General features: G+C 49.4%; 1 protein-coding gene across 9 annotated transcripts in view; it reads left to right on the top strand.

The window, feature by feature from the left end:
• Tsc2 (TSC complex subunit 2) overlaps positions 1-18,525 on the top strand; it is a 35,152-nt gene that overhangs the window by 1,340 nt on the left and 15,287 nt on the right. For all 9 annotated transcript variants that reach the window (XR_005730760.2, XM_005337803.5, XM_013364011.4 and 6 more), the window contains exons 3-19: positions 785-871; positions 2,501-2,611; positions 3,622-3,766; positions 4,690-4,807; positions 5,294-5,342; positions 5,665-5,790; positions 6,123-6,196; positions 7,770-7,896; positions 8,838-8,981; positions 10,337-10,474; positions 11,678-11,781; positions 12,143-12,224; positions 13,535-13,690; positions 14,152-14,268; positions 17,131-17,253; positions 17,964-18,070; positions 18,265-18,415. Coding sequence is in view for 8 of the 9 variants with exons in the window: in XM_005337803.5 (XP_005337860.1) it covers positions 785-871; positions 2,501-2,611; positions 3,622-3,766; positions 4,690-4,807; positions 5,294-5,342; positions 5,665-5,790; positions 6,123-6,196; positions 7,770-7,896; positions 8,838-8,981; positions 10,337-10,474; positions 11,678-11,781; positions 12,143-12,224; positions 13,535-13,690; positions 14,152-14,268; positions 17,131-17,253; positions 17,964-18,070; positions 18,265-18,415 (1,959 nt within the window). In the remaining variant the exon portion in view is untranslated. The remainder of the gene's footprint in view (positions 1-784; positions 872-2,500; positions 2,612-3,621; positions 3,767-4,689; positions 4,808-5,293; positions 5,343-5,664; positions 5,791-6,122; positions 6,197-7,769; positions 7,897-8,837; positions 8,982-10,336; positions 10,475-11,677; positions 11,782-12,142; positions 12,225-13,534; positions 13,691-14,151; positions 14,269-17,130; positions 17,254-17,963; positions 18,071-18,264; positions 18,416-18,525) is intronic.

Raw genomic sequence — 18,525 nt, forward strand, 5'->3', positions numbered from 1 at the left:
AGAAATAATGGAACACTGACATGTTACAACATAAATGAACTTTGAAAACATGCTAAATGAAAGAAGCTAGTCACAAGAGGTTCCCATGATGTGTGAGTCCCCTTATATAAAATGTCCAGAAGGTAAGTAAGTAGTGACAGCAGTTTGGTGGTTACCAGGGATGAGGGGAGGAGGGAATTGGTATGTACTTTTCTTCTGGGATGATGGAAATGTTCTGTAATTAGTGGAGATGCTTATAAGCATTGAGAATGTACTGAGGCTAGAGTTGCACAGTTTAAAATTGTTACAGTGTTGTATCTCCATAAAAACTTTGCTCTTATGAAAAACAAAGTTGCCCATTTAAAAAAAAGTGTTTTTAGTTGTAGGTGGATACAATATTTTTTTAGATTTATTTAAAAATATTTTTAATTGTAGATAGACACAATAACTTTATTTTTATGTGGTGCTGAGAATGGAACCCAGAACCTCACACATGCTAGGCAAGTGTGCTACCACTGAGCCACATCCCCAACCCTATTTATTTATTTTTTATGTGGTGCTGAGGCTGGAGCCCAGTGCCTCACACTTGCAAGGCAAGCGCTCTACCACTGAGCTACAGCCCCAGCCCCAATGTTGCCCCGTTGTTTGTCTACTAAGGTAGAGTAGTAAGCAAATCCTGATTTCGTAGAGATCTGCAACAGATCTTCAGGCCGGAAAGTGCAGTTCATAGGATAGTTTTGTGATTGACAGTTAAGGAGGCCTGTTGTCTGAGTGCTAGCCCCTTTTCTTTCTTTTTTCTTTCAAGGAACTGAGTGTTGAATGTGGTCTCAACAATCGCATCAGAGTGATAGGGCAGATCTGTGAAGTTGCAAAAACTAAGAAGTTTGAAGAGGTAAGTTTGTTTCAGTTGTGGAACTGAAGAGATGGGTGTTGACCATTTTGAAGCCTTGAAGTTTCTTTTACTAGGAGCATGGTTGATAGCTAGCTTTGTGATGGTAGGATTTTCACTATTTTAGGGAAACTTAACTTGCAGTTGAGTGATAGAGCTGAGCTTTTGGAAATGTCCTGAGTATAACCCTGAGAGACTCATCATGGTAGGAGGCAAAGGGAATAGGCTTTTCCTTTTTTAATGTAAATGTGTGCCTGCTCATTCTTTTGGGTAACACTCAGAAGAGGGGAAGGTGAAGGAATGCTGAGAAAGTTGTGGGTTCACAGAGGATGTGTTAAGGCACCCTGGCTTGGAAGCTGCTTGGGAGAGGTGACTGGTTGGTGGCAACAGGCAGCTTTATTTTGGATGGACATTTCCAGGCTTTTCTGTTGCCGTGGACAGAGTGGGTGGTTGTCATTCTGGGGATCAGGGTAGATGTAGAACACCCTAGCTCTCTTGGCCTTGCCCATTGTTTGTGTGTGAGACTTAGGGACTCATTTGTAGAGGGAAGTGACAACTACATCTTCAGCAGTTTATCTGAGACATGTAAGCTGCACATCACCAAGTATCAATGTAAAAAGCAGGCATTCCTTGTTCAGAAAGTTGCCCCTGGGGGTATGGAACATCATGTGTATAAGCCTAAGAGGCTGGGATGATCCACAGGCTCAGTGTCTGTGTTGCAGCTCAGGTTACATTATTAGGAGTATTGTGAATGTGACATATGCAGTGAGGGTTTCAGTATATCTTGAGTTGGTTGAGATATTGGTCACAAAGCATCTAAGAAAGGGTTGAGATGTGGCCTAGTGGCAGAGCACTTTCCTAGCATGTGCAAGGTCCTGGGTTCAGTCCCTTGTACTGTGAAAAAACAAATCTTAAGAGATGTTTTAGCCCCCCACTTAAAGGGAGAAAGCCCAAGAAAGTGAGTGAGTGGTCTGAAAACTCTGGTGAAGGGAGTAGAGACATGGTTCACATGGGAAGGAAAGGTAACATTTGAGCTAGCTTGAGCTTGCAGGCAGAGACTGAATCTGGGCAACTCTAGGGACAGGAGTGAATTCCCCATTGTGGTGGGAGTCAGTGAGGAGCAGACTTCAGGAAGCCGCATGGAGTTCTTCCTTAGCAGCTCCAGTGGGCAGCAGGGCAGGGGAAGGGTGTGTTGCTGAGTGAACCACTGGTGGTGGGTTCATGTGGAAGAAAGCCATGGGGCAGAGTTTCTGGGTCAGGCACAGGCCTAGGGCACACTTTGTTCTTCTGGATTTGAAACTTCTGGTGATAGCCCTCCAGACTGAGCAATTCTACAAGAGTCTCCCTGTGGGTCTTGTGGAAGTCAGGACTTTTCCTAGCCTGCTTGCTGCCCTCCTTTCACCAGCCTGCAACCTGGGGCCTCTTAGAGGGACCTGCTTGAGTGTGAAGTGTCTCTGAGGCCTGGGGTACTCATAGGCTGCAGGAGATACATAGGATGTGGGCTGTTGAGGAACTGGTTCTGAATCAGGAGGCTGTTGTTCTTCTGCTTTGTCCTTTGCATGGTGCTTTGCATTAAGGGCTAGGTTCTTGAAGATTACACCATTACCACTGTCCCCTCTTTGCTGGTGGCAGCATGCAGTGGAAGCACTCTGGAAGACTGTCGCGGACCTGCTGCAGCCAGAGCGGCCACCAGAGGCTCGACACGCGGTGCTGGCTCTGCTGAAGGCCATTGTGCAGGGGCAGGTAAAGGGCAGTGCTGGACTGGCTTGTATGGGGGATTTCATCAGGCTGCCTGTATTTGGGCTCCTGTCTTTGGCAGGGACATGAGGTATGGGGTCTGGGGATTAGCAGGGGTTCTGGGGCTAGACTGTACATGTGGGCATCCCAGTGTCACCACTGATGTCTGTGAACCTCGCCAATTGAGGGAGCCACCTAAGCCTCCACTTGACATATTGAGTGGAGATGGTGGTTATACCTTCCTTTGGATGTTCTGGGGATGAAACAGAGCAGTTCAGCTGGACACAGTTATGTATACATAGGAAGCTGAGACAGGAAGATTGCAAATTGGAGGCCAGCCTCAGAAACTTGTTAAGAGATTATCTCAAAAAAAGGGTGCTGGGAATGTAGTTCAGTGGTTAAAAAAAATCCCTGGGTTCAAGATCCCTCCATTTAAAAAAAAAAAAAAAAAAAGCAGTTCATGTAGACTGTTAGGAGCAGTAATTGGCACAGCCAGTGTTATTTTGCTTCTGCCCCCCAGTCCCCTGGCAAGGGCCATTCTCCCTGCTCATGGTACTTAGCTGTGCAGTTCTTGGCTGGCCCTTGGGCATCCAGTCATCTTGCTATCTAGTGATTGCTCTCTTCCTTCATTACTTGACTGCTCAAAGAGGCACCTCTACTCTGGCTGCACATCCTCTGAGACTGTAGTGCCTTTGTTCTTACAGTGTGAACACGCACATATCTATCCCGGACCATGAGCTGAGTGAGGGCAGGAGCTATGTTGTCCTTGCTGTGTGTTTGCAGTATCCAGAGCCTGATGCAGTAGGGAGGTGCCACACACTAGTCAGCTGCCTACCAGTGCATCTGGTTTGCTGCCTGGAGCCCACTGATGTTGCTAGCCCATCTCTTGAGGTGTTCCTGGGGAAAGGAGCACAGATCAGGCCCACAATATTGGTGTCTCCTGTATTTCTTGGCTTCTTGGTAGCTGTGTGGGAGGCCCTGGCAGAGCTCTGCTGACCTCATGGTTTTGTCTTTAGGGTGACCGTTTGGGGGTCCTCAGAGCCCTCTTCTTTAAGGTCATCAAGGATTATCCCTCCAATGAAGACCTCCATGAAAGGCTGGAAGTTTTCAAGGCCCTTACGGACAATGGGAAACACATCACCTACTTGGAAGAAGAACTGGGTGGGTGCCATACTGGTTGTAAGGGTTCTCTGACCTTGTGATTAAATCTAACCTGGGATGAGGAGGGATCTGGGCCAGGAGGTATGCTGTAGTTCTATGGGATGATTCCAGGGGGCTCACCTGGGTCTGAAGTCTCCAGGGGATCTTTTTGGACATGTAGACTCCTGGGCTGCACTCCAGACCTCTTGACTTGAAGCCTTTGGGAAGTGGGGGCTCAGAAGGTTTCTTTGAAGCTGGCAGGTGGTAGGCCATGTCTGTAATTAGGAGAGAGTGCTGCCAACCTGATCTCACCCAGAGTACTAAGGTCCTGTTTCTTGTTCACCCTCAAGCCTGGCTTGGGTTTTCACCACCACTGGTTTACCTCCCACTCTCCTTGCCCACTTCCTCCTGTCACCCTGTCAGTAGAGGTTTTGGTCAGACTTTATGTCCCCATTGTGGGGAGAAGAGAACAGAGTGGGAAATTTGTTGTTCTGATGCCCAGAAATGGGCCTCAGTGGCTGGTCTACCTCCAGAACAGGTGCTGACATGTTTCCAGGAAAAATGGCTGGCGTGTGCATGTGTCTCCTTCCAGAGACACTTGGTGGGATTGGGGGATGCCCAGGTACTCGCCTCCTGAACATGTGCCCTGTAATGTTTATGCCCCCTAAAGTGAGGTTGGGCACTGAGTGTTAAATACATTATCCTGCTGCTGCCTAGCTCCAAGGCAGCCTGGGAGCTGGTGAATTTTTCCATGCACGGCTGCCTTGCTGAGGCCCAAGAGAGCCTTCTTGGGTCTTGTAAGGAGGTCTGCCTGTCACTACAAGGGGACTGATGGTGTGCTGCCCAGCAGTAATGGGATTCAAACTCATTTTCCTGAGAGGGAAATGAGGAGGAACTATGTCCTTGGCTTCTCCACAAACTACTCTCTTCCTCTTCTCTCCTAGCGGAGTTTGTCCTGCAGTGGATGGATGTTGGCTTGACCTCAGAATTCCTTCTGGTGCTTGTGAACTTGGTCAAATTTAACAGCTGTTACCTCGATGAGTATATTGCATCAATGGTTCAGTAAGCAAAGAGTTTAAATGAGGTCTGGGGTGAAGCCCAGTGGTAGGGCATTTATGTAGTATGCACAGGGCCCTGGGTTTGGTCACTAGCTCCAAGTAAAAATGAAAAGAGAAGAGCTTAGTGTCATTCTGCACTTGGTCCCACTCCTTTGGCTCCAGTCTGGCTCTACAGGGTGAGTTAAGGGGAGGAAGCCACTGAACAAATGGAGAAGCAGGACGTCGACCTGTCTTCTCACACTGTTCCTGTGCTTTGGTTATTCTCCTTTTGTTGTTAGTTTTTCAGAACATCTTTGGTGTCCACAAGGACATGGCTTTGTCTCAATCATATGAATACTCAGCACAGGGCATGGGGCTGGCACAGAGCAAGGCATTCTAAGGGAGTATGAGCTGCTTACAAACCCAGTATCTCAGAGTGGCCAAAAAATGAAAGCAGGCATTTGGCCTTCTGGAAATGCACTCTGAACTGACTTTGGCACTTCTTCCACAGCATGATCTGTCTGCTCTGCATCCGGACTGTGTCCTCTGTGGACATAGAGGTCAGTGACTCCCTTCCCCAGGGGACTGTTCATTGCACCCTCCTTTTTGGGGGGCTAAGACTCTGGGGTCAAACCCTATGTGTCACTCTGTCTGTGTGGCTCCAGGTGGCTTGATCACTTTGAGCTGCAGTCAGGACAGTGGATGGCATCTGTCATAGAGTTGTAGCTCAGGTCAGGGCAGGTGGTGTCGATGGCCCACAGTAACAGGAGTGCCTCCTGGATGCACACTTGCTTGCAGTATGGCTCTGAGGAGGCTTTTAGGGCAGTGGGGCAGAGTGTGGGCATTGGGGGGCACTGGTGTGACCCCTTTTCCCTCCTGTAGGTCTCCCTGCAGGTGCTGGACGCTGTGGTCTGCTATAACTGCCTGCCGGCTGAAAGCCTCCCCCTGTTCATCGTCACTCTTTGTCGTACTATCAACGTCAAGGAGCTCTGTGAGCCTTGTTGGAAGGTGGGGTTCTGAGACCATGGTCCTGGAAGATCCTTCTCAGACAAGGTCCCAGTACATGTCATGACAAGGCAGACCATTTTGTTTGCAGTGAATGGCACCTATTTTCAGGGTGATACAGTGGTGGCCCATTAAGAGCAGTTCAGTGGCATTTTCCAGGCAGTTGAGCTGAAGCCAGGCTTTAGGTGGTATTTCAATGGGGCTCCTACCTCTGTTTATGAGAATAAGCTGCCTACAGAGCCCTGGCTGCTCAGGGCAAGCAGAGGGCTGGGGGCTCCCCTGTCAGGGCTGGGACACATACCTGCGAATCCCTCTGATGTATGTTTTTCCCCTAGCTGATGCGTAACCTCCTGGGCACCCACCTGGGCCATAGTGCCATCTACAACATGTGCCGCATCATGGAAGACAGGCAAGTGTGGGCAGGCCTGGGCAAAGGGTGCGCTGACACTTGTGGCATAGACAAAGTTGGGGCTTTTCTGGTTCTTTTGGGTGGCTGTTCCAGGAACTTTCAGTCAAGCCAGGCACATGGTGTGTGTTCTCACATTCTCTCCTATTGGACAAACCAGAAAGTTTGTAATTGAAATCAAAAGCCTCTGCCTCTACCTACCTGTCTCTATTGTGACTCGCTCCCTTACCCTGTTACAAGGCTACACTTGGTGTGTTAACCTGACATCTCCCTCGTCCCTACAGCCAAACATCACAGTCCTGCTGCTTCTACTCCCTTGAGGTAGTTCATATTGAGTGCTGCCCACTGGGCTCCCAGTCCCACCAGAACTCCCTTCTCATCTACTCCCTTATGTTCATCTTGCTCTCTGAAGTACATTCTTCACATGGAGCTGAGAGACCTTTTTCATTTTTTTCCCCATGGAAAACAAGGTTTAAGTGTTTGGAAATAATAATGATTCAGCAAGCAGTTCTATCAGGAAATGTGGATTTGCTTTTCTTCTCAGTAATGTTATAGCTGTCATTAGCCAGAGCTCAAGGAGGAAGACAGAATTTCTTGTGTCTTGTGCCCTAACGTGGATCCACTTGGGTACTTGGAACTGCAGGACAGAAAATGTTCGTGCATTTGGGTTTCCCTGGTTTTGGAATTTATGCACCGTCTGTCAAAAAGCACTATAATGGGCGGGGGTTGTGGCTCAGCCATGGAGCACTTGCCTAGCACGTGCGAGGCCCTGGGTTCGATCCTCAGCACCACATAAAAATAAATAAATAAAATGAAGGTATTGTGTCCAACTACAACTAAATAATAAATATTTTTTTTTTTAAAAAAAGCACTATAGGGCTGGGGATGTGGCTCAAGCCGTAGCGCGCTTGCCTGGCATGCGTGCAGCCCGGGTTCGATCCTCAGCACCACATACGAACAAAGATGTGTCCGCCGAAAACTAAAAAATAAATATTGAAATTCTCAAAAAAAAAAACAAAAAAAAACACTATAACAATTCTCTTCAAGTTGGGATTGCCGGGCGCGGGGTTGGTTCTGGGGCCTGAGAGACCTTTTTCTAATAGATTTCACTATCACCTTTTGCCTGAGACTGCAGTGCTCCCAGAATAGCTTGTCTCCCTGTGGAGCAAGGTCCTCGTTGGCCCGGGCCTCCCCTTGTCTCCTCCCGCCTTTGCCGGTGCAGTCATCAGCTTTCTGGTTTCCCTGAGTAGCTTTTGCTCTATAGTACTTTGCTTTGCATGTGTGTGATTCTTTGGTCTCTGTCTCCCACTAGACTGTGGGTGTCATGAGCTTCTTTCACCCTGAGTCCCTGTACATGACATGACCTATGGCCCATGGCGTGATCAGCAGTACTTGGCTGTTAAAGGAGTCATCAAAGAGTTATAGTTGCTGCTGGCCTGTGTTCCCTGCCCATTTTCTGGCCCTTCCCCGGCTGAAGGGCAAGGATGGCTAGGGGCCTTGCCAGAGTCCACGTCCCCCAGGCCTCCCACCAGGCAGGGACCCTGCTCACATCTGTGTTTCTGGGGAATGCTTTCAGAGCCTATATGGAAGATGCCCCACTGCTGCGAGGAGCTGTGTTCTTTGTGGGCATGGCTCTCTGGGGAGCCCACCGACTCTATTCTCTCAAGAACTCCCCAACATCTGTGTTGCCATCTTTTTATGAGGTAATGGGGTTTCTGTGCTACAGTGAGCTGGCAAGAGTGGGGACACTCCTGTCAGGCCTACCCACTTGTCTGGCTGGGGTGGGGAGAGGGACACATCCAGTTACTTGCTTTTCAGCTGGGTATGAAATTTAGGGCAGTTCAAAGGTTTTGATCTCAAGCAAACATTCTCTCTGATGAATTTCATCTCCTGTAAATTAATACTGGAACTGATCAGTGTTGCCCCTAGGATAGCAATCCTCTTGCCAGTGACAGTTCTGTTTTGTCAAGGTGGTAATATTACCTTTTCTCTGGGTGATGCTGTCGACATAGTCATTCACAGCACTTCCTGTGTGTGTTAGCTTTTATTTCTCATGGCTCCCTGGTGAACTGGAGCAATTACATGATCCAAATATCATAGTGCAGTGTTGCTCTGCATCATAGCCAGGTGCAGCCTGTAATCCCAGCCACTTGGGAAGCAGAGGTAGAAGTCTTGCATGTTTGAAGCCAGCCTGGCAACTTAGCCAGAGCCTGTTTCAAATAAGCTGCATCTCCTCTGGTTACACAGAATCTCCTGATCTCATATCTGCAGGCTTTCTGCTTTACCTGCGTCTGTTGGTGGCAACAGTGCAGGGTATGGTCTTTCCTCATCATTTGCACTGGGACTGAGGTAGTAGCTCTCAGTTTCTGTCATGCCACTACACCAGGACCCAGAATTCAAAGTTACTGTCCAAATCAGGCTCTTTGGAGGCAGGGGCTTCAGGGCCCTGTTTGGATCCCAACTGTATTGTAGCAGTATTAGCAAAACAAATGTCCTTTTGGGATCCTCGCTTGCTGCTCTGATTGTGACTGCATGGCGAGACACCCAGGTGTCTTAGACTCAGCTCCAAGGATGACATAGGTCAGTGCTTCCCATGCAATGAGAAGCAGCTGACCTTGCATGCTTCCCCGGCCCCATATTCCAGGCCATGACCTGTCCCAATGAGGTGGTGTCCTATGAGATCGTGCTGTCCATAACCAGACTTATCAAGAAGTACAGAAAGGAGCTCCAGGCTGTGACGTGGGACATCCTGCTGAACATCATCGAGAGGCTGCTTCAGCAGCTCCAGGTAAGACACGAGTGAAGCTAAGGGCCAAAGAGGACTAAGACCCTAGAGGGGCAGGCTTGTCACCAGAGGATGATGTCCTATGTGTTTGGCCCCTCTCTGGAGTCTCAGAGCCTGCTTTGGTTGTGTATGCTGGTGGTTTCATCCTGTCTTTCAGTGAAGTGAGGTCTTTTTTTCCAGATCTGTTCTGCCTTTCTGGCCCCAGACAGGAATGTGCAGCAGGTGGGCTAGTGGTGCTGACTAAGCAGGCAGCTTGTTTCTATGGCCTGAGTGGGCTGGAGGTGGGTCTCAGAGGTTCTGGATGTTGGCCATTCCTGTGGTATGAATTTGAAGGATAGCATTAGTAAGCATGCTGACTTTGGTGCTAAGGAGCACAGCAGGGCCACACGAGTGCTGCTGCATACAGGGTCCATGGGAGATGAGGCCAGCAACTAGGATGGGCCTTCTCCCAGGCCTGGAGCAGTGGAAGGCAGGGATGGGGCTTGGCTGGGCCTGAGTTGAGTCTCAGTCGAGTCTTTGCTGGTGAATCACTGCCAGGTGGCATTTCAGCCTGGGGTGATGCACAGAGGATACATCCCTTGGGGCTTCAGGCAGTACTGGAGCCAGGCTGGTACATACTTATAATCCCAGAGACTTGGGAGGATGAGGCGGGAGGATTGCAAATTCAAGATCAGCCTCAGCAACTTAGCAAGATCCTATCTTAAAAATAAGGGTTGAATTGCCTGGGTCTGTGGCTCAGTGATAGAGCACTTGCTTAGTATGTATGAGGCGCTGGGTTTGATTCTCTGTACAGCATATAAATAAATAAAGATCCATCGACAACTAAAAAATATTTTAAAAAATAAGAGTTGAGTATTAACAATTTTGGGCTGGGGATGTGGCTCAAGCGGTAGCGCGCTTGCCTGACATGCATGCGGCCCTGGGTTTGATCCTCAGCACCACCTACAAATAAAGATGTTGTGTCTGCCAAAAACTAAAAAATAAATATTAAAAAAAATTTCTCTCTCTCTCTCTCTCTTAAAAAAAAAAAAAGAGTTGAGGATGTAGCTCAGTGGTAAGTGCCTCTGAGTTCAGTGTTCAGTCTCTAGCACATGCACAAAAAAGAAGGTCCTAGAGCCTGGGAGAGGTATGTGTTTGAAGTTGTAGCTGCTCTCACCTCCTGCCTGCTCTTCTCCTAGGCCGGGCTGTGTGAGCCCAGCCAGGATTCCCCTGGGGGTAGGGAACAGGCAGGAGCAGTGGCTGACCATGTCCCAGTGAGGTTGGGAGGGTCTGGATGTAGCTCTTCTGGAGCTGAGGACTCCAAGGGCACATCCTGAGGGCAGCAGAAGTCAGTCTGTGATGGTACTTTGATACTGCAGAGCTTGGAGAGCCCAGAGCTCAGAACCATCGTCCATGACCTGCTGACCACTGTGGAGGAGCTGTGTGACCAGAATGAGTTCCATGGCTCACAGGAGAGATACTTCCAGCTGGTGGAGAGCTGTGCAGACCAGAGGCCCGTAAGACACCCCCTTGGGGCCTACAGGGGTTCAGGCAAGAGTGCTGTCGGGCAGGGGCCCCTGTGGGTACCTAGCTGGAGATGTCACACTGAATTTCCCAAGTTTGAAGGGCTTCTGCTTTCCTGGGATCTGTGCCCGAGCAAGGAACCTGCCCGGTGTCAAAAAGTGGAGCAAGCATAGGCCTGTTAAAGAGCTCAGTGTTCAACTGGCCATTAGTTTCCCCCATCTGTGTGGAGGATGGTTGCTCCCAGGAGGCAGTTGTTTTGCCAGAACAGCTTGTTGTTAGGTCTTTTTTTTTTTTTTTCTTTTTAAAAAGTTATTTATTTTATTTTTTAGTCAACATTTATAAGCATCATTTATAAAGGAGCAATCCATACACCGTGGAAAACTTTTGCAATACACAATTTCCAATACATGTACTTGTTTATAAAACATACAAAGGCTGGAAAACTCAACAATCAGTAAATAATGCAATTAAAAATTAACAAAACACATAAACAGGTATTTCATTGAAGAGAATAATCATGTGGCAAGTAAGTATGAAAAAATATCCAGTATTATTGTTAGAGAATTTCACATTAAAACCATAATATGGTATATTTAAGAGTTTGTCTATGGTTCCCTTCTCTCCCCTTTTCTCTGTATACATACACACACACATACCTATAAATGCTTATGTATGTGTGTTATATATTTTTTAAATATTTTTTTAGTAATAGATGAACACAATCTTTTTATGTGGTGCTGAGGATCGAACCTAGTGCCTCACATATGTGAGGCAGGCGCTGTACCACTGAGCCCCAGACTCAGCACTGCTTATGTTATTTTTTTATTTGCAAAATTAAAAGTGTTAACAAACAATGAAATAAATCAGTTGCTGTGTACCATATGCTAAATGAGAGAATGAACATTTGCAACAAAAGCATTTCATGTCAGAGTCTGACAGGACTATTCAACCCTTTTTCCAAAATACTACATCATCAAACCTATCGTTTACTGTTGCCAGGTCTTTCTGTGGGTTTTGACAGGAGTTTCCTGCTATCAGGAGGTTTTTGTCCTGTGGGGTTCCCTCACCTGGTCTGTGAGTGGCTGATCTTTCCTGAACTGACTTGATTCTTCTGGACCAGCAGCCTGGTGGCAGGCTGATAGATTCTTTGTAGGGCAGAGTGGCTCTTTGACACTGGCTTTGTCTTCTTTTGACAGGAGTCCTCCCTCTTAAACCTGATATCCTATCGAGCTCAGTCCATCCACCCAGCAAAGGATGGCTGGATCCAGAATCTGCAGCTGCTGATGGAGAGGTTCTTCAGGTAGTAGCGTCTCCATGGCCCTTCCTGGGGCCTGACTCTGTCACTGTTCCTGGGCCTGCAGGGGCCGGGGTCTTAGACCCCTGGGAGGTCAGAGCTTTCCTTTCTGGTTCTAGAAAGCAGTGGTTCTGGATGAGTGGAAAAGGTTGGTTTCACAGGGTCCTCTAGTGAGGCCTCCATGTGGTGGTCTAGAGAGATGTCCTCCTGGAAGGCAGAACCCTCTTTGTCCCTTTCCTGGGTCTCGTTCTGGATGTTATTAAACCTGGGGCTTGTAGAGAGAGTCCAAAGCTGGGTCTGTATGCCCATCTTGAAGGGATGGGCCTAGTGCTCCTGGCCAGTCCCCAAGCTCTTTCTCCTTCCGCAGGAACGAGCCCCGCAGTGCTGTGCGCATCAAGGTGCTGGATGTGCTGTCCTTTGTGCTGCTTATCAACAGGCAGTTCTATGAGGTGTGTGGAGGCTGCAGTCTGAGACCTGGGGGCCTCTGAGTCTGGCCCCAAGGTCTCCTGGGACTTCCTGGCCTCTCGTCCCCTCTGTGGCAGGCTTTCAGCTGCTGTTGCTCCCTAGTTCTGGCATTCGTTCATTCACCTGTGGGCCCCAGCCAGGCCTGTGCTGAGTCCAGAGCCTGTGGAGTGGCTGGAGAGCACCGGCCTTGAGGGGGTTTCCTGTCTGGATATCACTCAGATCTCAGAAGCCTTCAAAGAGTTCTGGTCTGAGTTCAGAACTCTCATGTGGAATGTTTTCCTTTTGTTTTTGTATTCACTTCCACCACTCATCTCTCAGCCTGCTTGCCAGTCTGTTCTGAACCCTTCTGGGGCTCTCCTTTTGTGCCTGCCCTCCATTCAATCTTATTGAGATTGGTGGTGGCACCCTACCTGGAACATCAGCACATGCCAGCATGTGCTTTCTTGCAGTTGCGTTCCAGGCTGAGGCCGCCCTCCCTCTATGTGGCTCACATGGTCTTCCCCGGCCTGCCTATCCTCCCTTATCCACCTTTCTTTGCCCTAGACTGCCCCTGCTATCTCTCTGCCTTGTAGCCCAACCTACCCCTGAAGCAGAGCTCCATGTCCCCTCTTCCAGGAAGCGTCTTTGGGTTCTCAAGTCCCTCTTAGCAGAATCTTTTTGTATTGGGAACCCAGGGGGTACCTAACCACTGAACCACATCCCTAGCCCTTTTTATTTTTTATTTTGAGACAATTCTCTTAAGGTGCCAAGGGCCTCGCTAAGGTGCTTAGAGGTTGGTTTTGAATTTGTGATCCCCCCACCTCAGCCTCCTGAGCCTCTGGGAATATAGATGTGCACCACCTCCAGTAGCATTTTTTACCTGTATTTCTGAAGGCTCTTGTCACACTGCCCCCACTACAGTATCACAGTAAGTCAGGGTTTCCCTACTCACAACTTATATGTGGCCTTCCACAAAGGACATATTTTTTGTGTGTGAGGATTGAACCCAGTGCCTCATGCATGCTAAAGGAGGTATCCTGACATAGAATGACAAGAGGTAAGCAGGGACATTGCCTTGGCTCCACTGCATGGGAGCCCGTGCCTCAACTCTACCTGTGCTGAGCTGTTGTACAATAGTCAGTACTCTGAGCTGAGGGGCTGGGCAGTCCCCTGGGAGAGGAATCTGGAGGCCCTGATGACATCCCAGTGAGCTCTGCTGCAGTGCCTTGGAATGCACAGCCCTTATGCTGCAGTACCTTGGAATGCACTGCTTGCAGGGCCAGAGGTTCACTTGTTCCCTCTGTGCCTGGTGTAGGAGGAGCTGATTAACTCGGTGGTCATCTCCCAACTTTCCCACATCCCTGAGGATAAAGATCACCAAGTCCGAAAGCTGGCTACCCAATTGCTGGTGGACCTGGCGGAAGGCTGCCACACCCACCACTTCAACAGCCTGCTGGATATCATCGAAAAAGTGAGAATTGCTTGGGGTCCTGGACTAGATGCCAGAGGTACCCCTTTATTGCAAATCCCTGTAGGTAGAGGCATCCCCTGGATCCTTTCTCCTATGCATTGTGATTGGTGGCCATCTCTTGCAGGCAGGGTGTTCCTCACAGCACACATGGGTGGTATCAGCAGGTCATACTGTGCTGCCTACTGCTTGGCAGGTCTCCTGCCCAGGGCCATGGATAGGGCTGCCTTGTGGCTTCCGGGGAGCCAGGCTGGGTAAATGAGGTCTCATGCAGAGCCCAAGAGCAGGGGATGGGACTGTGGCCTTTCCTATTAGTTTGGAAGTGCCTTATGATCTGAGTGGTAACCTCGGTTGTATAGAGTGCATCTGTCTTGAGAAGTTGTTCATGGTAGAAAGTGCTGGATCTGATGGTGACTGCTTCAGGGAGCCATGAGCTGGGCCTCACAGTCCTCATCTCTCTAAAGGTGATGGCCCGCCCCCTTTCCCTGCCTCCTGAGCTGGAAGAAAGGGATGTAGCTGCCTACTCGGCCTCCCTGGAGGATGTGAAGACTGCAGTCCTGGGGCTTCTGGTCATTCTTCAGGTGGGTGCTCTGCTAGTGGCCTCTTCTAGGAGAGTGTCACAATCAGCTCTTATCCATTATAGTTGGAGGCTGTTCTTCAGAGGTGTGTTTCCCAGGAGATCTGTCCTCCCAGGGTCACAGAAGTATGGTGGTTACAGCAGGCATAAGGTCCTGACTGGATAAGAGGCTGCAGGGGTGAGGTAGGGGTGAGTTCTGTGTTGTCTGTACTGTGTACTATCTAGTCTGTGTGGAACTGCCACAGTCTGGGCAGAACCACCTCCTGTCCTTGTCCAAATGCTTGCCCTTATTCCTGCCACAGCAGCTGAAAAGAAACCAGCTGTTTTGATTGGCAGGATTGATTTCTTGGGAGTGATTTTCAAGTCCCTACAATGTTACTTCTACATGGTGTAGAACTTGTTTATAGGGAATAGTTGAATGGTTTTTCCCATATCCACAGAACTGGGCAGTCATCATCACATTTTAGAGTGTGTCCTTCACCTTTGAAGAAACCCCATCCCTATTACCTGTTAGTTGCCATTCTTCCTGTAGCCCCCAGAAAGCTCCCACTTTCTGTCTCCCATGGATTCGCCTGTTCTGTGCATTTCGCATAAGTGAATCTGTTTCTTTGTGGCCATCCTAGTAGTGTGAAGTGGTGTCTCACTATGTTTTTATTTTTCCCTGAAAGCTAATGACATTTATCATATTTTTTTGTATGGTTATTGGCTAGTTTCTTTTTTAGAGAAATGTCTGTTGTGAGCCTTTTTTTTTTTTTTTTTTTTTGGTGCTGGAGATTGAATCCAGGCCCTTGGGCATGCAAGGCAAGCATACTACCAACTGAGCTGTGTCCCCAGCTCCTCTTTGCCTTTTTTTTTTTAACCTTTATTTCACTTTTTTATTTTTATGTGGTGCTGAGGATCGAACCCAAGGTCCCACATGTGCAAGGCGAGTGCCCTGCCACTGAGCCACAACCCCAGCCCTGTCCATTTTTTAACAGTGCCATTTGTCTTCCTATGACTGACACATGAGAGTTCTATGCTTTCTGGGTGCAGGTGCCACTTTAGGCAGATCACCTTCTGATTTCCTCATGCCACTACTGTCCTTGGGCATGGTGCTCAGGTGCTCCTGCACCCCACAGGCTCCTGAGCATCTCTGGGGCCATGGCCTCTCATGTCTCTACACATCTCTCATCCCCCCATGTCCCCTGCCGTACCCTCATGTCCCCTCACCCCATATATCCTCTCATTTCCCTACATATCCGCCCTTGTCCTTACATATCACCTCAGGTTCCCCAAATGTCCCCAGACTGCCATTGCCTGGGTAGGACAGCTCTCAGGCTTTTCTGGCTACTGCACCTTGATTAGTGATTTTCAAGTCCCTACAATGTCACTAGTATCTTTGCCAGTGTCATTATTGCATAAAGTACAATATTTGAATCTGTTAGCTGAAAATTTTCTAGTTCATAAGGTGCTGGCAGTCAGTTAGGTTCCTGCAGTGCTTGGTGTAGTGGACTTTTATTTTCTGGCATGCAACTTTAAAGCAGTGTCTGGTATCATCTAGTTAACTCCTCTTAGGATCTCATCCATGTGGGCCCATGCTATGTGCTGCCTGACCTATTGGGAAGGGGACTGATGGCCTCATGGCCTGGATGAGCTGAAAGCCTCTGACCTGCAGAGGGAAGGCAAAGTGTTCCCTTGCCCTCCCTTGGGAACCTGCCCTAAGGCCCAACAGCTGGCTTCAGGCCTGAGCTGTTTCCTGTTGAGGCAAACTGCCAGACTGTTTTTATTTCTTTCTTTTCTTTTTTTTTTTATATTTATTTTTCAGTTGTAGTTAGATACAATACCTTTATTTTATTTATTTTCTTATGTGGTGCTGAGGGTCGTACCCAGGGCCTCGCACATGCTAGGTGAGCACTCTACTGCTAAGCCACAACCCTAGCCCTGTTTTCATTTCTTTTTAAAAAATAATTAAAAACCTCAGTGAAGGGAGACTTCACCTTCTACCCAAAGGGCTTGCCTGAGACCCCATGTCCCTCCTGGCATAGCTCGGGTGTTTTTGTATCAGTTGCTTGAAGTGGGGACAAGTCTTTGTGTGTTCTGTGGGAAGGAGCTGTGGAATGTGAGTCATCTTCTTTAAAGAACTACAGTGATAGGGCTAGGGATAGAGCCCAGCTGATAGAACTCTCAGCTGGTAGAGTGCTTGTCTCCCAAGCACAGGACCCTGGGTTCAATGCCTAGCAACACACACACACACACACACACACACGCACACATGCACACACGCGCACACACACACACACACACACACACACACACACACAGAACTGCAGTGATGGTTTCCAGGCAACTGCTGCTTACCTCCAAGGCTCAGAGATCACAAAGGCCCCTTAGGTGCTTGTGGATCTGCAGCCTCTGGCCCAGCCTTGCCACCCCATGCTGCTGGCAGCACTGAGAGCTCTTGCCCTGGCCTCGCCTGTCACCTGTCAGGGAGGGCTCAGGGTCTCAGTTGCTTGTGTTCCTGTGGGATGATGGGCCCAGCACTTAGGGATAGTCCTGCAGCACATACGCCTCTCATGGGTCTACCTTCATTAGTCTGGCTTTACCTTGCAATGTCTGAATTCTCTCTTTGGCACACAGGGAAGGGCTTTAGTCGAAGCTGCATGGTATCCTATTGGACAGGTTTTCCTAAATTACCAACCAGTTCTCTGCTGATGACACAGGATGTGTGGAGAGACGACCTCTCGAATGGTGGTTGTGGTGGTGAGGGGCATGCTTGGAAAGCATGGCAGATGCTGCCTTCAGCCTGCAGAGAGGTCATCTACCTCACTGGGGTGCATCTTCCTGGCATGCTCTTACCCTTGTGGTGATTGGTGCCTTCTCTCCACAGACCAAGCTGTATACCTTGCCTGCCAGCCATGCCATGCGTGTGTATGAGACGCTTGTCAGCCACATTCAGCTCCACTACAAGCATGGCTACTCCCTGCCCATTGCCAGTAGCATCCGGCTACAGGTACAGCCAGGCTGGTGTGGGTGATTGATTAACCAGAGGCCCAGAAAGCTGACTCAGTCTCAGCAAATATGGTGCCTCTGGGCTGGAGAGATGGCAGGTGGCCCCAAGAGGGGCCCTCTGCAGGCTCTTCTCATCTTGGCACCCACCTGTGGCCACAGCCTCCCCATGATTCTCTGTCCTTTCTTTGTAGTGCCTGTGTTTCTGTGGTTTATCACTCTGAATCAGGTGGTACCCTGGGAGGAGGGCAGAGAAAAGGAAGCACCCTAACTTCCTGGGTTGCACGTGGCCCTGATGCTCCTGGGGCTACAAGATCTGTCAGTGGCCTGCAATATATGGCATGGGCTGGACAGAGGGAGGTTCAGGAGAGGGCTGGGCTAGTCGAGCTGCTCTGACCTCGCTCTCTGGATATCATACCAGGATGAACGGAGGTCACTGAGATGGAAGCCCTGACCCCTCCAAGAGCATCTGCTGGAGAGGGTGGCCCCATGTCATTTTATGGGGGGAAGCAACAGGACCCTGAGCAGAATTTATGGCATTTGGGGATGCAGGTCACTACCCCAGGTGGCCCCATCTGCTATGGGGATATCTGTTCCAGGGGCTCTAACAAGAGTTCAGGCTCAGGGTCCATGGGTTGCCCGGTCAGAGGGAGGCATGTCTGCCCTGGCACTGGACTTCTGGCTGAGGCAGAGGCATGGTTCACTCCCTGGCAGGCCTTCGACTTCCTGCTGCTACTGCGGGCTGATTCACTGCACCGCCTCGGGTTGCCCAGCAAGGATGGGATCGTGCGGTTCAGCCCCTACTGCCTCTGTGACTGCGCGTATGTGCCCATGTGCTGGAGGGTGTCAGGATCATTGGGTTGGAGGGGAGCTTGTGCTGTCTGTCGAGAATGGGTGTGTGTCTGAGGGACCATCCCAGAAGGGGCTGTAGTGGTGGGTTGGGTCGGGGGGACTGTCTGTTCTAACCTGTATGGCAGGGTATGACCTCAGTTGCTTGTCCCAATTGCTTGTGCAGGGAGCCAGAGTGGGGCTCTGAGAAGAAGGCCAGCGGCCCCCTTTCACCTCCCACTGGGCCATCTGGCACTGTCCCCTCTGGCCCTACCGTGCGGCTTGGCCACCTGCCCTACTCCCTGCTCTTCCGTGTCCTGCTGCAGTGTTTGAAGCAGGTGAGAGGGGCCCAGCTTCAAGCTCTGTTGGTTCAACTGAGCTGTTAGAGGAATTGCTCTGAGGGCTCCAGATTCTTGGAGTCAACACACTTACACCTGCATTAGAGACC

This window comes from Ictidomys tridecemlineatus, chromosome 10, assembly GCF_052094955.1.
Source record: "Ictidomys tridecemlineatus isolate mIctTri1 chromosome 10, mIctTri1.hap1, whole genome shotgun sequence".
NCBI lineage: Eukaryota > Metazoa > Chordata > Mammalia > Rodentia > Sciuridae > Ictidomys > Ictidomys tridecemlineatus.